Here is a 17,074-nt window from a genome sequence, read left to right as displayed (position 1 = left end):
AACAAAACAAAAGACAACCTACAGAATGGGAGAAGATATTTGCAAATGACACATCAGATAAAGGGCTAGTATCCAAGATCTACAAAGAACTTATTAAACTCAATACCTAAGAAGCAAACAATTGAGTCATGAAATGGGCAGATGACATGAACAGACATTTCTCCAAAGACGACATACACATGGCCAACAAGCACATGAAAAAATGCTCCACATCACTGGCCATCAGGGAAATACAAATCAAACCACAATGAGATACCACTTCACGCCAGTAAGAATGGCTAAAATTAACAAGACAGGAAACAACAAATGTTGGAGAGGATATGGAGAAAGGGGAACCCTCTAGCACTGTTGATGGGAATGTGAACTGGTGCAGCCACTCTGGAAAACTGTGTGGAGTTTCCTCAAGAAGTTAAAAATAGAGCCACTTTAAGACCCAGCAATTACACTGCTGAGGATTTACCCCAAAGATACTGATATAGTGAAATGTTGGGACACCTGCACTCCAATGTCCACAGCAGCCAAACTGGAAGGAGCCATGATGTCCTTCGACAGATGAATGGATAAAGAAGATGTGGTCTATATATACAATGGAATATTACTCAGCTATCAGAAAGGACGAATATCCATCATTTGCTTTGATGTGGAAGGAACTGGAGGGTATTATGTTGAGTGAAATTAAGTCATTCTGAGGACAATCATCATATGGTTTCACTAATATGTGAAATATAAATAGTAGTGAAAAGGATTATATAAGGGAAAGGAAGGAAACTGAATGGGGAAAAATTAGAGAGACAAAGCATGAGAAACTCCTAACTCTGGGAAATGAACAAAGGGTTGCAGAAGGGGAGGTGGGTAGGGGGATGGGGTAACTGAGTGATGGGCACTAAGGAGGGCAATTGATGGGATGAGCACTGGGTGTTTATACTGGATGTTGGCAAATTGAATTTAAATAAAAAAATTTAAAATAATCTCCTTGAGAATACTAAGCATTTTTTTTTAAAGACTTTATTTATTTATTCATCAGAGAGAGAGAGAGAGAAACACAGGCAGAGGGAGAAGCAGGCTCCATGCAGGGAGCCCAATGCGGGATTCGATCCTGGGTCTCCAGAATCACACCCTGGGTTGAAGGCGGTGCTAAACCACTAAGCCACCCGGGCTGCCCTATTTTCTTTTAAAAAAGATTTTATTCCTTTATTTGAGAGAGAAAGTGTGCATGGTGGCTGGGGGTGGGAGGTGGGAGGAGTCAGAGGAAAAGGGAGAAGCAGATTCCTCGTTGAGCAGAGAGCCCAACGCGTGGTGCAGTTCCAAGGACCCTGAGATCATGACCTGAGCAGAAGGCAGGCACTTAACCAAATGAGGTACCTAGGTGCCCGACTAAGCATTTAAAAACATTACATACTTTGAGATACATTTATAAAATATATGCAATTCTTATATAATGAAAACTACAAAATACTGCTGAGAAAAATTAAGGAATATCTAAATAAACGTAGAGAAAACACTGAAAGCTTAAATAGTATGATTTTAATTCTCCCTAATCTACTTCTTCCTGAAATGCATCATTTTATTTTTATAGTGTATTTACCCTATAGTGTTTCTCTTGAGCTAATGAAAACAAATCAGTCAAAAGGAAAATCAAATGTCGCATACTGTTAACCATCCAACTGAAGTATCTACCAGTCATGTGGTTGTCAGTATGCATTTGAAAATCTCCAAAGAAGAGAAGATGATGACCAGCTTTGTATATACATTTTCACAAATTCTATGTGACACTAAAAGTAAGCTTTCTAATTAGGGTTAAAACTGATCTTCAATGAAGAGGTTTCCGTGGGAGCCAAAAGGTGACTTACCTGTGGTGAGGGCTGCTGAATATATCCCTGCTGCTGCAGCACAGGCTGGCTGACAGGATGGCCTGAGGCAGAATAGCCAGCAGTAGGGACTGGTTGCCCAGGGGGCAGGGGTGGGGGGGGAGGAGGAGGTGGTGGCGGAGGTGGTGGTGGTGGAGGGGCTGCCGTCATGATATAACCAGACTGCTGTGGGGATTGTAGAACAACAGTGGACTGGAACATGGTGGCATGAGGGTCAGAACCATCTGCAGATGGCTGGCGGGCAAGACTCATGTGGCTAAACTGAGACCCAAGGTTGTCCTGCTAAAAAAGGCAAAAGTCAGAAATCAGTAAGCCTTCCATACATACTTATCAAAAAACTTATCAACCAAACTTAATCAAAAAACCCCACTTCATATAGTTTAAGATGAACTGCAGTAGTATGTATTATGGATATCATATAACTACAACAGATATGATTTAATAGAATAGCTTCAATAAAATTAGAACTCTAAGCAGGAAAGTAGGACTATTACAATGCTGTCATTACAAATTACTTATAAAGTGTATCTAGTGGAGTGCATAGCATGCAGAAGAGCAGGGTGTAATAACATTTCACAATAAGAAATGATAAGATACTTATTTAAATGACAATTAAAGGCACATTAGGATGTGGAGGGGAAACTGGACATACTCATATAGTGATTTTCTGAAAGGACTTCAAGGACCAGGTAACTAATAAGGCATGGTACTAATTATACTCTTTATCTCTCTTCCTAAAAGGCATGATTCTGGTTCTATGTATCTCTGTATATTTTACCATACCTGTTGAATATACTAGTAGAAATGAAATAAAATATGTAACATTCACCCACTCCAGTCTTCTAATATAAAAGATTTTAGAAATACATAAATAGAATATATATATTTAGTAAAAATAATCTGGCCATAAATTCTGTTCTTCCCTAGTGTATTTCAGTCTCTTTCTAAAGTCAGATGTTAAACAAATTGAATCTAAATGACAGTTTCCTACAGCTTTTGCAACTTGGTGAGCAGGCAATGGTGTCCAGCCAGGATAGGGTTACGATTTATATGCCATCTGACAAATGTTTTCTCTGACTCAACAGCATAAAGACCAGTTCTGATTAGTCTGAACAGTATCACTGAAATGACAAAAATGGGGTTAAAATGGCATCGTCTTGCTCCCAAAGAGCCAAAGACAGGTAACAATATGTACCATAATTTACTAGGAGAATTTTGGAAAAAGTTACTTAAAAAATTGTGGCAATTGAGTTGTCAGATAAAAGTTGACATGTTTGCAATTTCTACAGTCTGTCTGTTGGTTTTTGCAAAGTACATTATGGCTATGGAGAAGACAAGGGATTGAAAAGGGCACCTGATTTAATGACTGAAAATATGTGGTTTTACTCTTTCCAATGCTGCTCTGATATACTCTAGCACTATTAGCCTAATTCAACAAATATTTTCAAAAGGGAAAAATGTACCAAAATATATCGATTAGCTGTAATTACATAGTAATCTGGCTAAATTTTTAACCATACACCATCAGTCATCTCAAAAAAAAAAAAAAAGTCATTTTCTTATTCCAATTATCTATCATTTTCCAAAACATCTTTGAGGCTTTTATGCTATTCTTAATGATGCTTTCGATCTTCTCAATGCTGGCAAAATTTTATTTTTTCAGACTGGAAGTGATTTTTGAAAATCATTCAGAACCGATGCTCTTAAGGTTGCTGCCAGCTCAAAATAAACACACTCCCAATAAAAGAAAACATTTCTAAAAAGTGTCAAGTGATTTTAAGATATACCTTACAATTTAACTTGAAAAGTAATGTCAAAACGTGATGCCATATAATCTGGAAAAATAACAGCATCACTGGGAAAAGTATATTAGGCTGAGGCTCACTTTAAGGGAAGGAAAGGGACACTTATTGAATACTGATTTCACCTTAGGCCCTAGGCAGGAAGTACTTTTCACTGTTGTCTCATATACTTAGTAAAATAGAGAAGGTCAGAGAATACATGGCACTGGTGCTCCTAAGCTCTTACTGAGAGATATAACTTGGGACATACTTTAGGTTGAAGGAGGTACCATTACTTTATAGTCACAGATTAAATATCTAGGGATCTTCCTTGGAAATATACATAGTGTCTTAGGTATATAAACTCCAATTCACCTAATAATCAGTATGAAGTTTACTGGACTTATGTATTGGGGATAGAAAGGCTTAAACCTAGATGAAAGCTACCACACTAAGAATGCAAAGATTGCACTGATCTCAATGAGAAAAGTAGCTAAACCGTCTCAGGACTAGAATAGTCAACCTGAAAATCATTTCATTATGAAAAGGCAGGAAAAGATTAGGATTTATACAATTACTGCAATATGCCAATATAACAAATATTATACAGTAGAGAGTAAATGATTTCTAATCCAGGTTAGAAACACTTTTTCAGTATAAACGTGTCCATGACTTTAAATAATCACAGAAGATCGTATCACTTTAATCACATTCATGAGCATCCATCACACATCCGCCCACAGAAACAATGCAGGAGGTGAATAGAGATATAGTACCACGGAGTATTGCTGGGTGGGTGAGACTGGCAGGAGCGGGGATGGGTAAGGGGCTGTAGAGTACTGAACAGGCTGTGAAGAGGACTGCAGAGGACGAACAGGCTAAGGAATAACAGGTTGGCAAACAATGTTAATGTCAGAATAAAATGTTACAAGAACTGCATAAAATGGAAACTTACACTTTTTTGGCAATAGCTTAAACTACATTTATAAAGTCATCTTATACAATGATATAGGAAACAACAAAACGATGCTAAATGAAGAAGCTGAATAATAAAAAGTTTAAAAACATAACCTGTGCTTTTATATACAATTAGGTAATTTTTTCATAAAAATATCTATTAAATTCACAGAAACAGGTGATTTAGACATTTCAAATTCTATTATGTAATCAAACCCCCAGGTTAAGTGAGTAAAAGCAAAACCACTCATTCTTACTTGTTTGTTTGATGGAGGAGTTGCTCTATTTAGCATTATGACACTAAATAATAAAAGAACAACTTCACAATAAAAAAGTTATATATTATGTATGTCAACTACCCTCTCTATTTGATAAGTCATGATTAAATACTCTGTTGGGACCAAAGTGCTTGAATTTTTAAAGAAAAGTATACTGTGGGTACCATTAAGAGTAACAGCCTAAAGAACAACACACACACATACAGGCACACGTACACACACAAACATACCTCTTTTACACAAGGAAGATAAACACATTTTTCTTTCAATAAAAAATTTTTATCGAGAGAGTAGGTGCCAAGAGCTGAAAAACTATTTACTTGAACTTTTTTTTGCTAATGAAATACTCCTGCATTTCAGGAAAATAAAAATAAGTTTTATGTTTCCCAGGAACACTCAAAAACAGGTGCTATAGAAGATGAAAAATGTTTTAATCATTTCTAAATCTTAAGAGGTACAGCTGGCCATCTGTAGACTAATACCAGCATCTGATTTAGTTTCCCAATATTGCATTTATATTATATAGTTTATTCTCAAGGGGTAATAGTCATACTGGCTTAAAGACTCCTGTAATCCACGTTATAGATGGCAACTAGGCTAAGAAAAGTTAAGTGACCTGCAGACAGTCATGTAAAGCAAACACTGGAGGAGCCCAGGTAATTTTATCCAGGAAAACTCTTACTTTTGGTTAAAATGTATATACATGAATCTCCCTCTAAACAGTACTCTCTAAAAGAATACTTTACAAATGCAAAATAAAAGAACTGAGTAAGACTGCCCAGGAAATAATCTAAATAAGGAAATTCTTCTGACAACTAAGATGTGTAATGATGAGTTGTACTTCTACCACAAAATCAATGCAAGAGTTTCTATAAAGTGGACGGCTCAGATCAGAATCCCACAAAAAAACTACAGTTAATGTAAAAGCACTAAAAAAAGGTCAAAAGGTAAAAGCTGAAAGATCTATAGAGCCAGGGGTCTCTCAACAACCTCTTAACTAAAAATTAGCAAACTTCCTAATGGATGACAGCACATATCATACTAAATGAGGTGCAGTAGCTCTAGAACTTCCAAATACAGGCGATTCGATTTGTTACTAAGTCAGACAACCATTAAGACATAACTTTCTTCCAGACTTCTTGACCTACTATGTAAATGTCAGATGAAATAAAAGCTTCAGACTGCTGGGGGATAAAAGAAAGGTGAGTCCTATGAGCACCAAAAGTATAAATTATTGTCTCCTAGTGTGTCAAGTGGTAATGAGCAAATGTGGGCGAGAACCCTGGTTGATCAAAGTGAAATTCTGCCACCAGTTAGAAAAGAAAAAGCCTTAGCACTTCCTTTTCCTATTTAAATTAAAACTGGCTATAAAACGACATCCTCTTGAAGTGATTAGTTTTAAGAAATGTAGCCCACCTGAAAGCTTTGGAAATCACAGTATTATTTTGTTTGGTTATCTGAAATTTAGTGGATGGATTATCTCAGCACAAAAAATGGTTACTCAGTATCATTTGTTCATCAACTTTCTCTTCTAGTATCTGAAGATGAACTGCCTGAATCACCTGAGGCAACGCCAGGAAAAGCAGCCATGAAGTTTGACACATATCCCAAGATTTCAAATTACAGTTCATTAATAAGGCTCTATTTCTAAAGTAAGCTGTCTACACCTTCATTTAGGATAGCCTCATATCTGAATTAGACAAAACTATTCCTAGGAGATAATAATCTGAAATATATAACCATAGATAAACCCTTAGACTTTTTGAAGCTGCCAGACAAACATTTCTACCGAATGAAATGAAAATCAGATGTATAAAGCTCCCGGTGAAATACATAGCACTGCATAGGACGATGAAGGAGAAACACTTCAGGACCAAACTGAATGAAAGCAAGGCACAGAAGGCCAGGGAGGGAGTTTTACGTAGTCCAATGTGTATCTGAGCATTTGTAATCAAATGGGGCGGTGAAGCAGATATATGCGAGTCTTTAGAATCAGTTTTAGGTAACTTCTTCTCTATGTATTTCTGTCTTAGGAGCACAGCAAAAACCTAGAAATCCTTCTACAGTATGTAAAATGCCTTGCCCAGTATTGAGAGTCTTAATTGCCAGAGGTACAATTATCTACAAAACTTTCAAAATATTTGATAACCGTATCAAACTGCTTATACATTCTTTATCCTTACAATACAAAGGATGTAACTTGTGAGCAAAACTAAGGAAATTTCTCCAGTTCAATTTTATATCATACTTTTTCATACATCATCAGAAAGTATTCTGCAAGTTCTCATCAGTGGAACATTTAGATAGTTTTATGGGAAAAAGAGGTGTAACTAACTGTATAAACTGTCTTTGAGTTGTTACACAACCTTTAAAGATGGAAAAGAAGTAAAAGAGTTTACACTGGTATAATCGGATTCCTCAAGGATGAATAACACATCTAGAGGGGAAAAGCCAGATTGTGAAAGTGTATGTGTAAACTCTTAACATACAAATTCAAGACATTACTAAGAGTGCTTCTGTGAATTCTAATTTAGAATGTTTCTGCCTGTCTCTCACATGGGAGGTGGGATGGAGAGTACCTTGCAGAACCTGAGCACCCCAACTCAGTTTCTTCTAGCTTCTTGATCTGTTGAACCTTAGGGCAACTTACTTTTGCTCACTGGGATAATCCTAGTTTTGTTTTTATTCCTTTGAACCATTTCTTGCTGTTGTAGTATAGGGAGAACATACTCACCACACAGGCTCATAAGATACAAATTTCCTTCTTTCCAATACATATTCTATATTTATTAGCTGAAAATCCCATGTTGACCTTTCTTCCTACAAGTAGGGAATGGGACATTGCTGGTAGAGAATATTAAAGTTCTAAGAAATACTTGGGCTATCCCAATTATAATTAGTGAGTCTAGTCCCAAATATGCAAAGGCAGGTAAACTTAGCATTATGTAATCATGGATATGTGCACCTGTGAGAAAATGTGATTAGCTGCTTGTTGTTGAGGTGGTGGGGGTGGCAGAGGCGGCTGTGGAGGTCCAGGCACTTGGGTTCTAACTTGTTGAGTCATAGGAGGATTATACACAACTGGACTTCCATCTGGGTTTATGAAGGGCTGACCTGAAAAATTAAAAGAGGGGGAAAAATATTTACGATAGAGACAGAACAGAGGTCATCCTACAAACAATTCACAACACATCTATAATCCTGATTCACAATCCTAAAGACCCAAGTTTCTGTAAACCAAAAGATTTTCTCAATAGGGGAAACAAATCTGACCTTACATGAGGCTATTTTAATAGTCTTTATTTTTGCAACTTAATGTAAATATTCAAAAATTGTGCTTCAATGTCTTACTAGGGAGGTGCTGCTTTAAAATCTGAGGTTACTTATAATACATGGTATTTTAAAAATACCTCTGAATTCTGAAACATATCCTGCTCAAGGGATTCAGTGCAGGACTGCAGTCCTGTAGTGCTGTAATGCATTTCAGTTTTAAGAAAAAGTTCTTGTCTTTGGGATACTGGAATATTACTAATTGGCCTCTATTAGGTGATGAGAAAGACCTAATTTACAGACCACGCTGCATATACTGGACTAGTGAAACTAATACTGATGAAAATTAAAAATGGTTGACAGCTTCAAATTTCAAATCATGGACTTGATGGCAGAGTCCTTATTTTATAACTTCTAAAGTTGTAAGTAAGTTTTGAATTCTAAAGAATTTTCTGAAATTATTTCTTTTTAATTCCAGTGGACTTGATTCATAGATAAGAGAGAAAACTTTAGTATTTGAGGCTTGTTATTACTTACAAATCACTGGGGGGATATCTTAAGTGCCCAAGTAAACAAATTCTACTCTCTTTTCTACATATACATTCTAAACAACTTTTTAAAAATTATATAAAGTATTATTTTGATTGTGGGAAAATAACCAATAAAGAGATCAAAAGAAACTAATTCCCCATAATTGTATAGTTAACAATTTAGATACCTTCTTCCCGATTTTTTTTTCAGTGTACAGGTAAACAGGTTCACAGGTTAGTATTTTTCCTTATTCTATACAGTATATTATTGTTTTTTTTAAAAAGGAAACAGGAAAAAAAAGGACCATGTGAAACACACTATGATATCCATTGAGAATATGAAGAATACAGAATGAAGTAAGAGAAATTTGACTAAATAATAATTTTAAAAATTGTCCTCATAATATCTTTTCATCCAGGGTAAATCCCCCTCCTCATTTTTTTAAACTTGTGACATATAATAAAATAATTGTGGGGAGAGAAGAATATATACCATTCCATTACTACCAAGTAGGCAGAGTCCTTCAAATTCAAGTGATTTTCATGAGTTTCTTGATGATTTAGTTATATGAGAACAAATCATGCTGGTATTTGTTGATTGTTAAATAATTTTGAAAAAAAAAAAAAAAGAGAAGATTTGGGTGGAAACATGTTTTAAAAGTAACTTGAGGACTGTCTGAAAAAAGTTGGATGTGTTGTAATGTTTTTCTCAAAAGGCAAAGAGATCACTTTTGGATTCATTTAAAGTTAAGAATACAATTCAATTTCAGGCTGATCAGCTGCTCACTCATTGTTTCCTATTCAGCTGAACCTTTCATATCATCAAAAACTCAGTAAAATGTTTTGAATTAAAAATAATAGTGAATAGCAAATTAAGTCATCTTATATTCTGCTTCAGAAAAACTAGAAGTTTAGTAATATAATACATCTGCAGGTTAAGAAGATAATGATTATTAAGCAAAAACTGAATTTCGGAATAGTCATTCAATTTTTTATAATAGAAACAAAAGTTCCAAATCTTTATCTTAAAAAAGAGATGTAAAGAAATCTGAAGCCAATGAGTTCCAAGCCATGGTCTTCTCTATAACAAAAGAAAAGGTTCAGGAGCACACAGAGACCCTGATACTCTCACCTGTACCTACCTTGCCCCACTACTGCCATGCTGATGTGACCGTATCAGTTAAGTGTGAGAATTTCTAAGATGGTTATCAAATGATTTATAAGGTTGTTCTCATTATCTCACAAAATTACTGGGCTATAATATTGAGAACAGAGACCAAGACTTAATGGGATCTTTTAAAAGATCATGTTTTCTATATTTGCCCATACTGTATGCATAATGAAATATATTACGACTAGTTTCTGAATCCCTGAGGTTCAGTTTCCTTATCTATAAATGAGAATTTCATCTATCTAATAGGGTGGTTATAATGATTATAAATAATGTATTTAAAGCACCTAGCACAGTAAATGACACACAGTAAATGCTGAATAAATGAAATTATTACCTAACTGTAATTAGGTAATTTTCTATTTTCAAAGAAATAGAAAATATTCATTTTCTATTACCTAACTGTAAAGAATGTGTCTTCAATATTACTTCATAAAGACTACCTAGTTTCTTTTTCTAATAACATGTCCCTTACCTTTTTCCTCAAGAGAAAAAACTTAGCATATTCAGAAGGATAATTACTTATAGGTTCTTTCTATTTTATTCTATAAAGAATAAGAGCTGCTTACTTTTCTCCTTCTTCACAAAATGTGTACTATTTTTCTCAAGGACAATTTTAATTTTCTAAATCAAATAAAGCTCTTTCAATGGTGGTTGTCTCATTTCTAGGAAATGAACTATTTTTCCAATTATGGTTAGGCCATCATTTGGCCTAAAAGATGACATATGGATATCACAAAGAGAAAAATAATTTCTGATATAAATATGTCTTAGAACATTTTCTAGCAGAAATGTTTTATTAAACTTCTGGGGAAATGCTAATTATCCATGAAAAATAAAAAGCTGACAACACATACACAAATAATACATTTAATATACATTCTTTAAATTTCAATAACTTCTGCTATCTCAACTGAAATAAACACCTTTTTCTGGATACCAACCTGTTTGTGGGTTGATCAGAATACTGCCAGGTGGTATGCCTGCCGCTTCCAAGGGAAGCAAAAAGAAGCTAGTGCTAGGAGATGCGACTTGCCCATTTAGGCCACCATCAAAGGAAAGAGAGTTATGAGTGCTGACAGTTGGATAGACGACAGGTGCGCCATGAGAAGACTGGCTGAGAGCTGTACCTGGAAGAGGCTGCTGGATGTGAGAAAGAGAGCCCGTAGATGACCCTACACTACCAGAAGACTCAGAACCTAGGGGAGGAGTAATGAAAAATATGGATTTTTTAAACCTCATATAAAAACTCGCGTTTTAAATATGTAACAATAAAATTCACATTGCATAACATGCGGTTACCACATAAAGCATTGGCTATTTTTGATTTACTGTATAATTTTGCTTCCCCCTCCCCATCATGAACAAGTTTAATACAGCAAACTGATCACATAAGTCATCAGAGAAGTCATAGCCAAAGCATGCAACTTAAGCAAGTGTATAACAACACCAGCCACAAACAGCCACAAAAAGCACATTACCCACATTCCCCAAAGCACAAAGTTATGTACATTTTACCTTTTTAGATTAACACTTAGGAATATACAGAGTATAAGTTTCCCCCAGGAAAAAGAACATAGTACAGCCAAATGCCCAAAACCTCTTATATCAGAAACCCCTTATCTATAAGAACACAGAAAGATTAAGAGTAGTGTAGGAGATAACAAAAATGATAAATTCTCAATCAAGAGAAACAACTGTGAAGTCTCACTGTAGAATTCCATTTTATGCTCATAATCATAGCATCTTCCTATGATGTAAAGTCAACTTTACATTTTCTATCATATCAGAGGACAAAGCATAAAAAATATTCTGAGTACTTATATTTGCATCAGTTTAAAATTTATTTCTCACTAAACTTAAAAATTTCATAGTTTATTTTTAGATGTTTTCATCTCTGCAATCTATTTCATTTTCTATTACCCAAAGACTGAAAATGTTACTGACTTACAGTATTATGGCTAAAAGTAGATAATAAGATAATGAAAGAAAGAAAAAGATTTTGAAAATGTATATAGTTAATTAGGTTTTGAATAAGAGTTGACCCTGGGATGGAGAATTGATCTTTAATGAATAAAATAAACAAATATGATATGCTATACAGACTGCCTTCTGATGGATAACTTCTATTTTAAGTTGTGCCAAATGACTACTGATAAAAACTCCATCAAAATAATTTTTCCCTATTAAAAGAAGGGTCAATGTTTCTGTTCATCTCTAAAGATAGTACAAATTACAAATAGTACATGATCTTAAATGTTTTAATTTAGTAGTGTGGGCTTAAGTGACATTCTTATAAACAGTAATTTTTTTCTGTTATGATGACTGAGCAGCTATTTTTCAAATAAATACGTATCTTGAATATATGCATATTTTTATATTAATAAAGTCAATAAAATTTATATGTCTTTAGCCATATTCTATCATATACACTAAGACATTTTTAATATCCACATCATAAGCATAAAGGTGCAGTTCATAAGCCTTAACAAGTTAAAGTACTGACTATAAAGATAAGGATCAAAAAAAAAATTTGGCTATCTTCAAATATCTCCCCCCTTTGATTATTATCTCTACAATACCATGTGTCTAGGCTCACCCAAATAGGCTAAAGATAGAGAGCCATTTCTGTTAACTTTCAATGCTTATTTTGGGATAAAAATAAAGATTTATAAGTTTCCTAAGTGAGATGTGAGCTTCTCTAGTACTGAATCCAGTTAGTGAAGGTGAAGAGAAAATGTATGAGCCTCAATGTAAGGCACTCTAAAAGCAAAGAACTAAGAAATGAGCATGTTACCAAAATTTCTCACTCATTCATGATAATTGTATCACATCATTTTTCCTTAGTTCTAAAATTCCTCAGAAACTTCTTGATGATTTTATTGATTTTCTGAATGGCAAATGAAGGACTTTCTCATGAAAAATGCAATCAATAATTGATACTATTAGCTGAAAATACAATCAATGTTAAATAATCCTAGGTGAGAAACCAGGCCTTCCAATTATAAATAAGCAATGAAGAATTTCCAACCACCTCTGGGGACTCAAAAAAGAGATGACATTTCACTGAACTACTAACTTGATTAAGTTTGTGTCATAAGAGAGAATTTTTTACTTTAATTGATGTTTGTCAATTTCTCTCCAACAGAGAATGAATCCTAATGTTGATACATATATTACCACTTAAGTACTGTGGAGGTGCTCAAAGCACTGCTAGTAGGAACTTTTTATGTTAGGATAACTGCAGAAGCCACATGATAAATAAAGAGCTAAGACAATAACGGGGAAACTACGGTTTTGATTGCACATTTCTAGATAAACATTTATACCTGTTTTTGAAAGCCTGCCTATGCTTTTGCTGCTCCCAGAACTATCACCTCTTGTCAGGACCGAGATTCCACTGAAGCTGCTGGCTTTGGTTACAGCAGGCTTGAAGTTTCGGAGAGAACTGTCGGAATCCGTACTGCTCCAGGGTCGTGGTTCAGAATACTTCAGCTCATTCTCAGTGCTGCTTTGATGGCTATTTGTTGATCTCCCTGAAGCATCTTTATTAACTCTGTAATTTAGAAATCAACTTTGAGAAGCTAATAGGGACAAAAGGGGAAAGAATAGAGAAGAAAATGCTTTGATGTTTCAATACTGTATGAAAACATGCTTTCAATACCTAAATATCTGACGTCTCTGCTGGGTACTACTAGCATCTTCGTCTTGGATTCTGTTGGCATTTTAATAAGACATTTTTATTTTTGTTAGCATCAGTCAGATAGTTAACAAACGAATGTTAAAAATTCCCTCACCTTTTGTCAATAATATAATTCTCTTGGGAACACAGGGACTAGAAAGAAAGAAGAGATATAAAAAAGTTGAGCTTTTGTCAAATACATCATGCATCTGTAAACCAATGACAACAACCAAAGACATGTATAATATTTAAAAAGTATTACCCACCCTGCCCCCAAAATCCAGAATGGTGATAAGGATACACAAACAAATAATAATGAAATTATTTCTGGCTTGGAGACATAATGCATTCTTTTAACAGATCTACATCTAGAAGCCATTCATTTTTGTGGTACACATTAATTTGAAATTCAAATACTCTCTTCTAAACAAGTAAACCCATTTTCATGATTATATATTGAAGGTATACACCAATCTGTAGATCCCGCCTCATTCATTTAACAAATATTTTGATTACCTGTGCTTTGGCTGTGGTTGTGGCAGTGAACAAGCAGCTATACCTCAATGCAGCTCATAGCCAAACTCTTCTAATGCTATTAACCCAGCTAAGGCCACCCCATTCTTGCTTGTATTATTACAACAGTCTTCTAACTAGATTCCCAGGTAGTAGTTTTTGCCCTAATTCATCCAAGTTAAACAACAGAAGCCACAGCAGTCTCTCTAAAATGTCAATCTGATCAAGTCTTCCCTCCTTAATAGTTCCGTAATGTTCTAGCACAGGGGTCAGCAAACTATGGTCAGTCACCTGTTTTTGCAAATAAAGTTTTACTGGTGCATGGCCATATCCATCCATTTACTTTCCAGGTCTGCCTTCATATTTAAAAGGCAGATGTGATAAATTTTTATATACAATCATTAAAAAGAAAAGGAAAAAAGAAAAGAAAAAAAAAAGGCAGATGTGAGTTGTTGCAATAAAGACTGCATGGCTCTTAAAAGCCTAAAATACTAATTATCTGGCCCTTTACCAAAAAAGTTTGTTGAGTCCTGCTCTAAAAGCCCAACCATCTTAACCAGCTTCCATGCTTGAGTCATCTGCTTCCTGCTTATTTCTCTAATCTAAACTTTCCTCACTTCCTCTGTCACCTAGGCTATAGTCTAGCTTCTCTGAATCTTTTAATTCCTTATCTGTCAAGTTCTCCTTTATCTCTGGGCATCTGCAAATACTGACCCTTACTTGGAGGGTTCCTGTAGGTCGCCTCTCCCCCTCACTCTTCAGTTCTGGTTTGTGGTGCTTCTCAACTGTGTCTCTTATTTTACCTTCATGTCTCTGCACAAACCATATACTACCTTGTCATTACCTGGTTACTTAGGGTAGAGATCTCATAAACTAGAGAGAGAAATACATCTAGTTTAGGCTCTGAGTGCAGCAAAGCTGGGCTGAAATCTCAACTCTATCATTTTCTACATGATGTTTTGCCATTTACTTAGCCTCCTAGAACATCAGTTTCCTTATCTATAAAATACAAACAATGATAGTATCTACCACATATAGTATTGTTTGGAGTATTTTAACTATTTATGGATATGTCCTCCAGTGCTCAGCATAGCACCTACTATGGGTGCTCAGTATGGTTTGTATGAATATTAACTGACAGTTTAGATTTTAATGTTACTCTTTTTTTAATATTGAGGCAATTTCTATCTCTGGCAATGTTAAGACAAATTACATACATTCATATATCTTTGAATAATACCTAGGACTGTATAGAATGGGTACTTAACAGACACTGATAAAACCAAACCAAATCTCTTCTCAAATACATATATAAAATAATTAGCCACTTGGAAGACTTCTTTCATATAATCACATATAAGTAGAAAACAAACATAATCTAAAAATTAATTAGTTTTATTTATTTATTTAAAAGTAGTGCCACACCCAGGGTAGAGCCCAATGTGGGGCTTGAACTCACAACCTTGAAATCAAGGCCTGAGCCAAGATCAAGAGACTGATGCTTAACTGACTGAGCCACCCCGGTGCCCCTAATTAGTTTTATTTTAAAAGAAGAAACAAGTTACTTATCGAGAAAAGTCTACTACCGAGAAGAATTTAGAGTACATGATTTTGTAGACTATGACCAATGTTCTTAAAATTTCAAGTCTGTGAGAAGTCTGGAAGAAAAAAAAAGTATACAAACTATATACTCAGTCCGTTACACTGCTCCTATAGTCTATCTTCATGCAAATTTTGAAATACTTATATAACTGCTGCAATGTAGCATTTTATAAGATATTAAATTATTAATATGAACAAGACAGATCTCATTTCTAACAAGTGACTTTATACATAACAAATATGTTACAAATGATCAATAGATAATAAAAGATATGAGTTTTTATAATGCAATTAGCATATATTTTAACAGTGAGATCTAAATCTAAGTCAGTACATACATCTTGGGAAAATATTCGGTCTCTAGCTCTCTGGTACTCTTCTTCCCTTTCTTCTATAGATTTGCTTCTTCTGTCATCTTTCAAACGTATTCTCATCTAAAGAAACGAGAACAATTAATTCTTGGGAAAATGATCTGCTAGTCTAAGTCCTGCACTTAGAAGAAAGGTGCAATTGTCACAGATTACCTGGTTATCATCTTTGTCAAAGCTGGAGTTATCTCTCTTGAGGATATATCGTTTCTGAAAATCTTCACCTTTATCATCCTTAATATGTTCATTGAATTTCTGATCAGGTCTAAAAAAATCCCAAGGAAACAGAAGAGACGGTATACAATATTTGCAGAAAAGTTAAATATAACATTTTATGTAATCAAAGCAATAAAAAACTATTACTAGTGCCACTAATAATTAATACTTATCTCATTTACTCTTTGTAATAATTTTACGAGAAAATGTTAATTAACTACCATATGTTATGAATGAAAGGTCATATTACAAATTCACTGTACGTTCTGCAATCAGACTGCTTGGGTTCAAATATTTAGCTTTACCACTTTAGTTGCTTCAGGGCATGCACAAATTACTTAACCTTTCTGTTCCCTAGTTTCCTCATTTATGTAAATTGAATTATAGTATACCTACTTCATAGGCTTGTTCTGAAAAGGAAATGAATTAATAGATGAACAGCATTTAAAACAGTAAGCACTCAGGAGAAGTTTGTTATTACTGTAAATATTACTAAAAAAAAAAAAATACTAAAAAAACCGTGACATTCAAATAGCTTAAGCAACTGTCCAGGGCCAAGAGCAAGTGCATGAATGAGCCACATTTGGAGTGATGGTATGTTAGACTCAAAGTCTATTTATTCTTTTTTTGCATTGCCTCCTCTAAATCTAAGAAAAAATTCTGGGTAAAAGAAAAAAGCATATAGTACTTTACCTTATATTTACTTATGTTATACTCTATAATACCTGGTTTGATGTGACATAATTGAAAGTAGTAAAATATTTTGTGGTTGAGTTACCTAAAACCTAAGAGGCTCATTCAAAATGCTACCAAGTTTACAAGGATTCTTAATTATAGC

At 34.6% G+C, this 17,074-nt stretch overlaps 1 protein-coding gene across 10 annotated transcripts in view; it reads right to left on the bottom strand.

Annotated features, from left to right (window-relative positions):
* Window positions 1-17,074, bottom strand: part of R3HDM1 (R3H domain containing 1) — a 201,184-nt gene that overhangs the window by 80,000 nt on the left and 104,110 nt on the right. For 4 of the 10 annotated variants that reach the window (XM_041739507.1, XM_041739513.1, XM_041739508.1 and 1 more), the window contains 9 exons: window positions 16,177-16,285; window positions 15,991-16,086; window positions 13,653-13,690; window positions 13,520-13,570; window positions 13,185-13,411; window positions 10,800-11,054; window positions 7,850-7,998; window positions 4,426-4,527; window positions 1,851-2,150 (listed from right to left, as the gene is read on the bottom strand). In XM_041739507.1, coding sequence (XP_041595441.1) covers window positions 1,851-2,150; window positions 4,426-4,527; window positions 7,850-7,998; window positions 10,800-11,054; window positions 13,185-13,411; window positions 13,520-13,570; window positions 13,653-13,690; window positions 15,991-16,086; window positions 16,177-16,285 — 1,327 coding nt within the window. The remainder of the gene's footprint in view (window positions 1-1,850; window positions 2,151-4,425; window positions 4,528-7,849; window positions 7,999-10,799; window positions 11,055-13,184; window positions 13,412-13,519; window positions 13,571-13,652; window positions 13,691-15,990; window positions 16,087-16,176; window positions 16,286-17,074) is intronic. The other 6 variants (XM_041739510.1, XM_041739515.1, XM_041739514.1 and 3 more) reach the window with 6 other exon arrangements.

The sequence above is a fragment of the Vulpes lagopus genome, chromosome 24, assembly GCF_018345385.1.
Source record: "Vulpes lagopus strain Blue_001 chromosome 24, ASM1834538v1, whole genome shotgun sequence".
Classification (NCBI taxonomy): domain Eukaryota; kingdom Metazoa; phylum Chordata; class Mammalia; order Carnivora; family Canidae; genus Vulpes; species Vulpes lagopus.
Note: the sequence above shows the minus strand (reverse complement) of the source record. Positions and strands in the feature narration are given on the sequence as shown.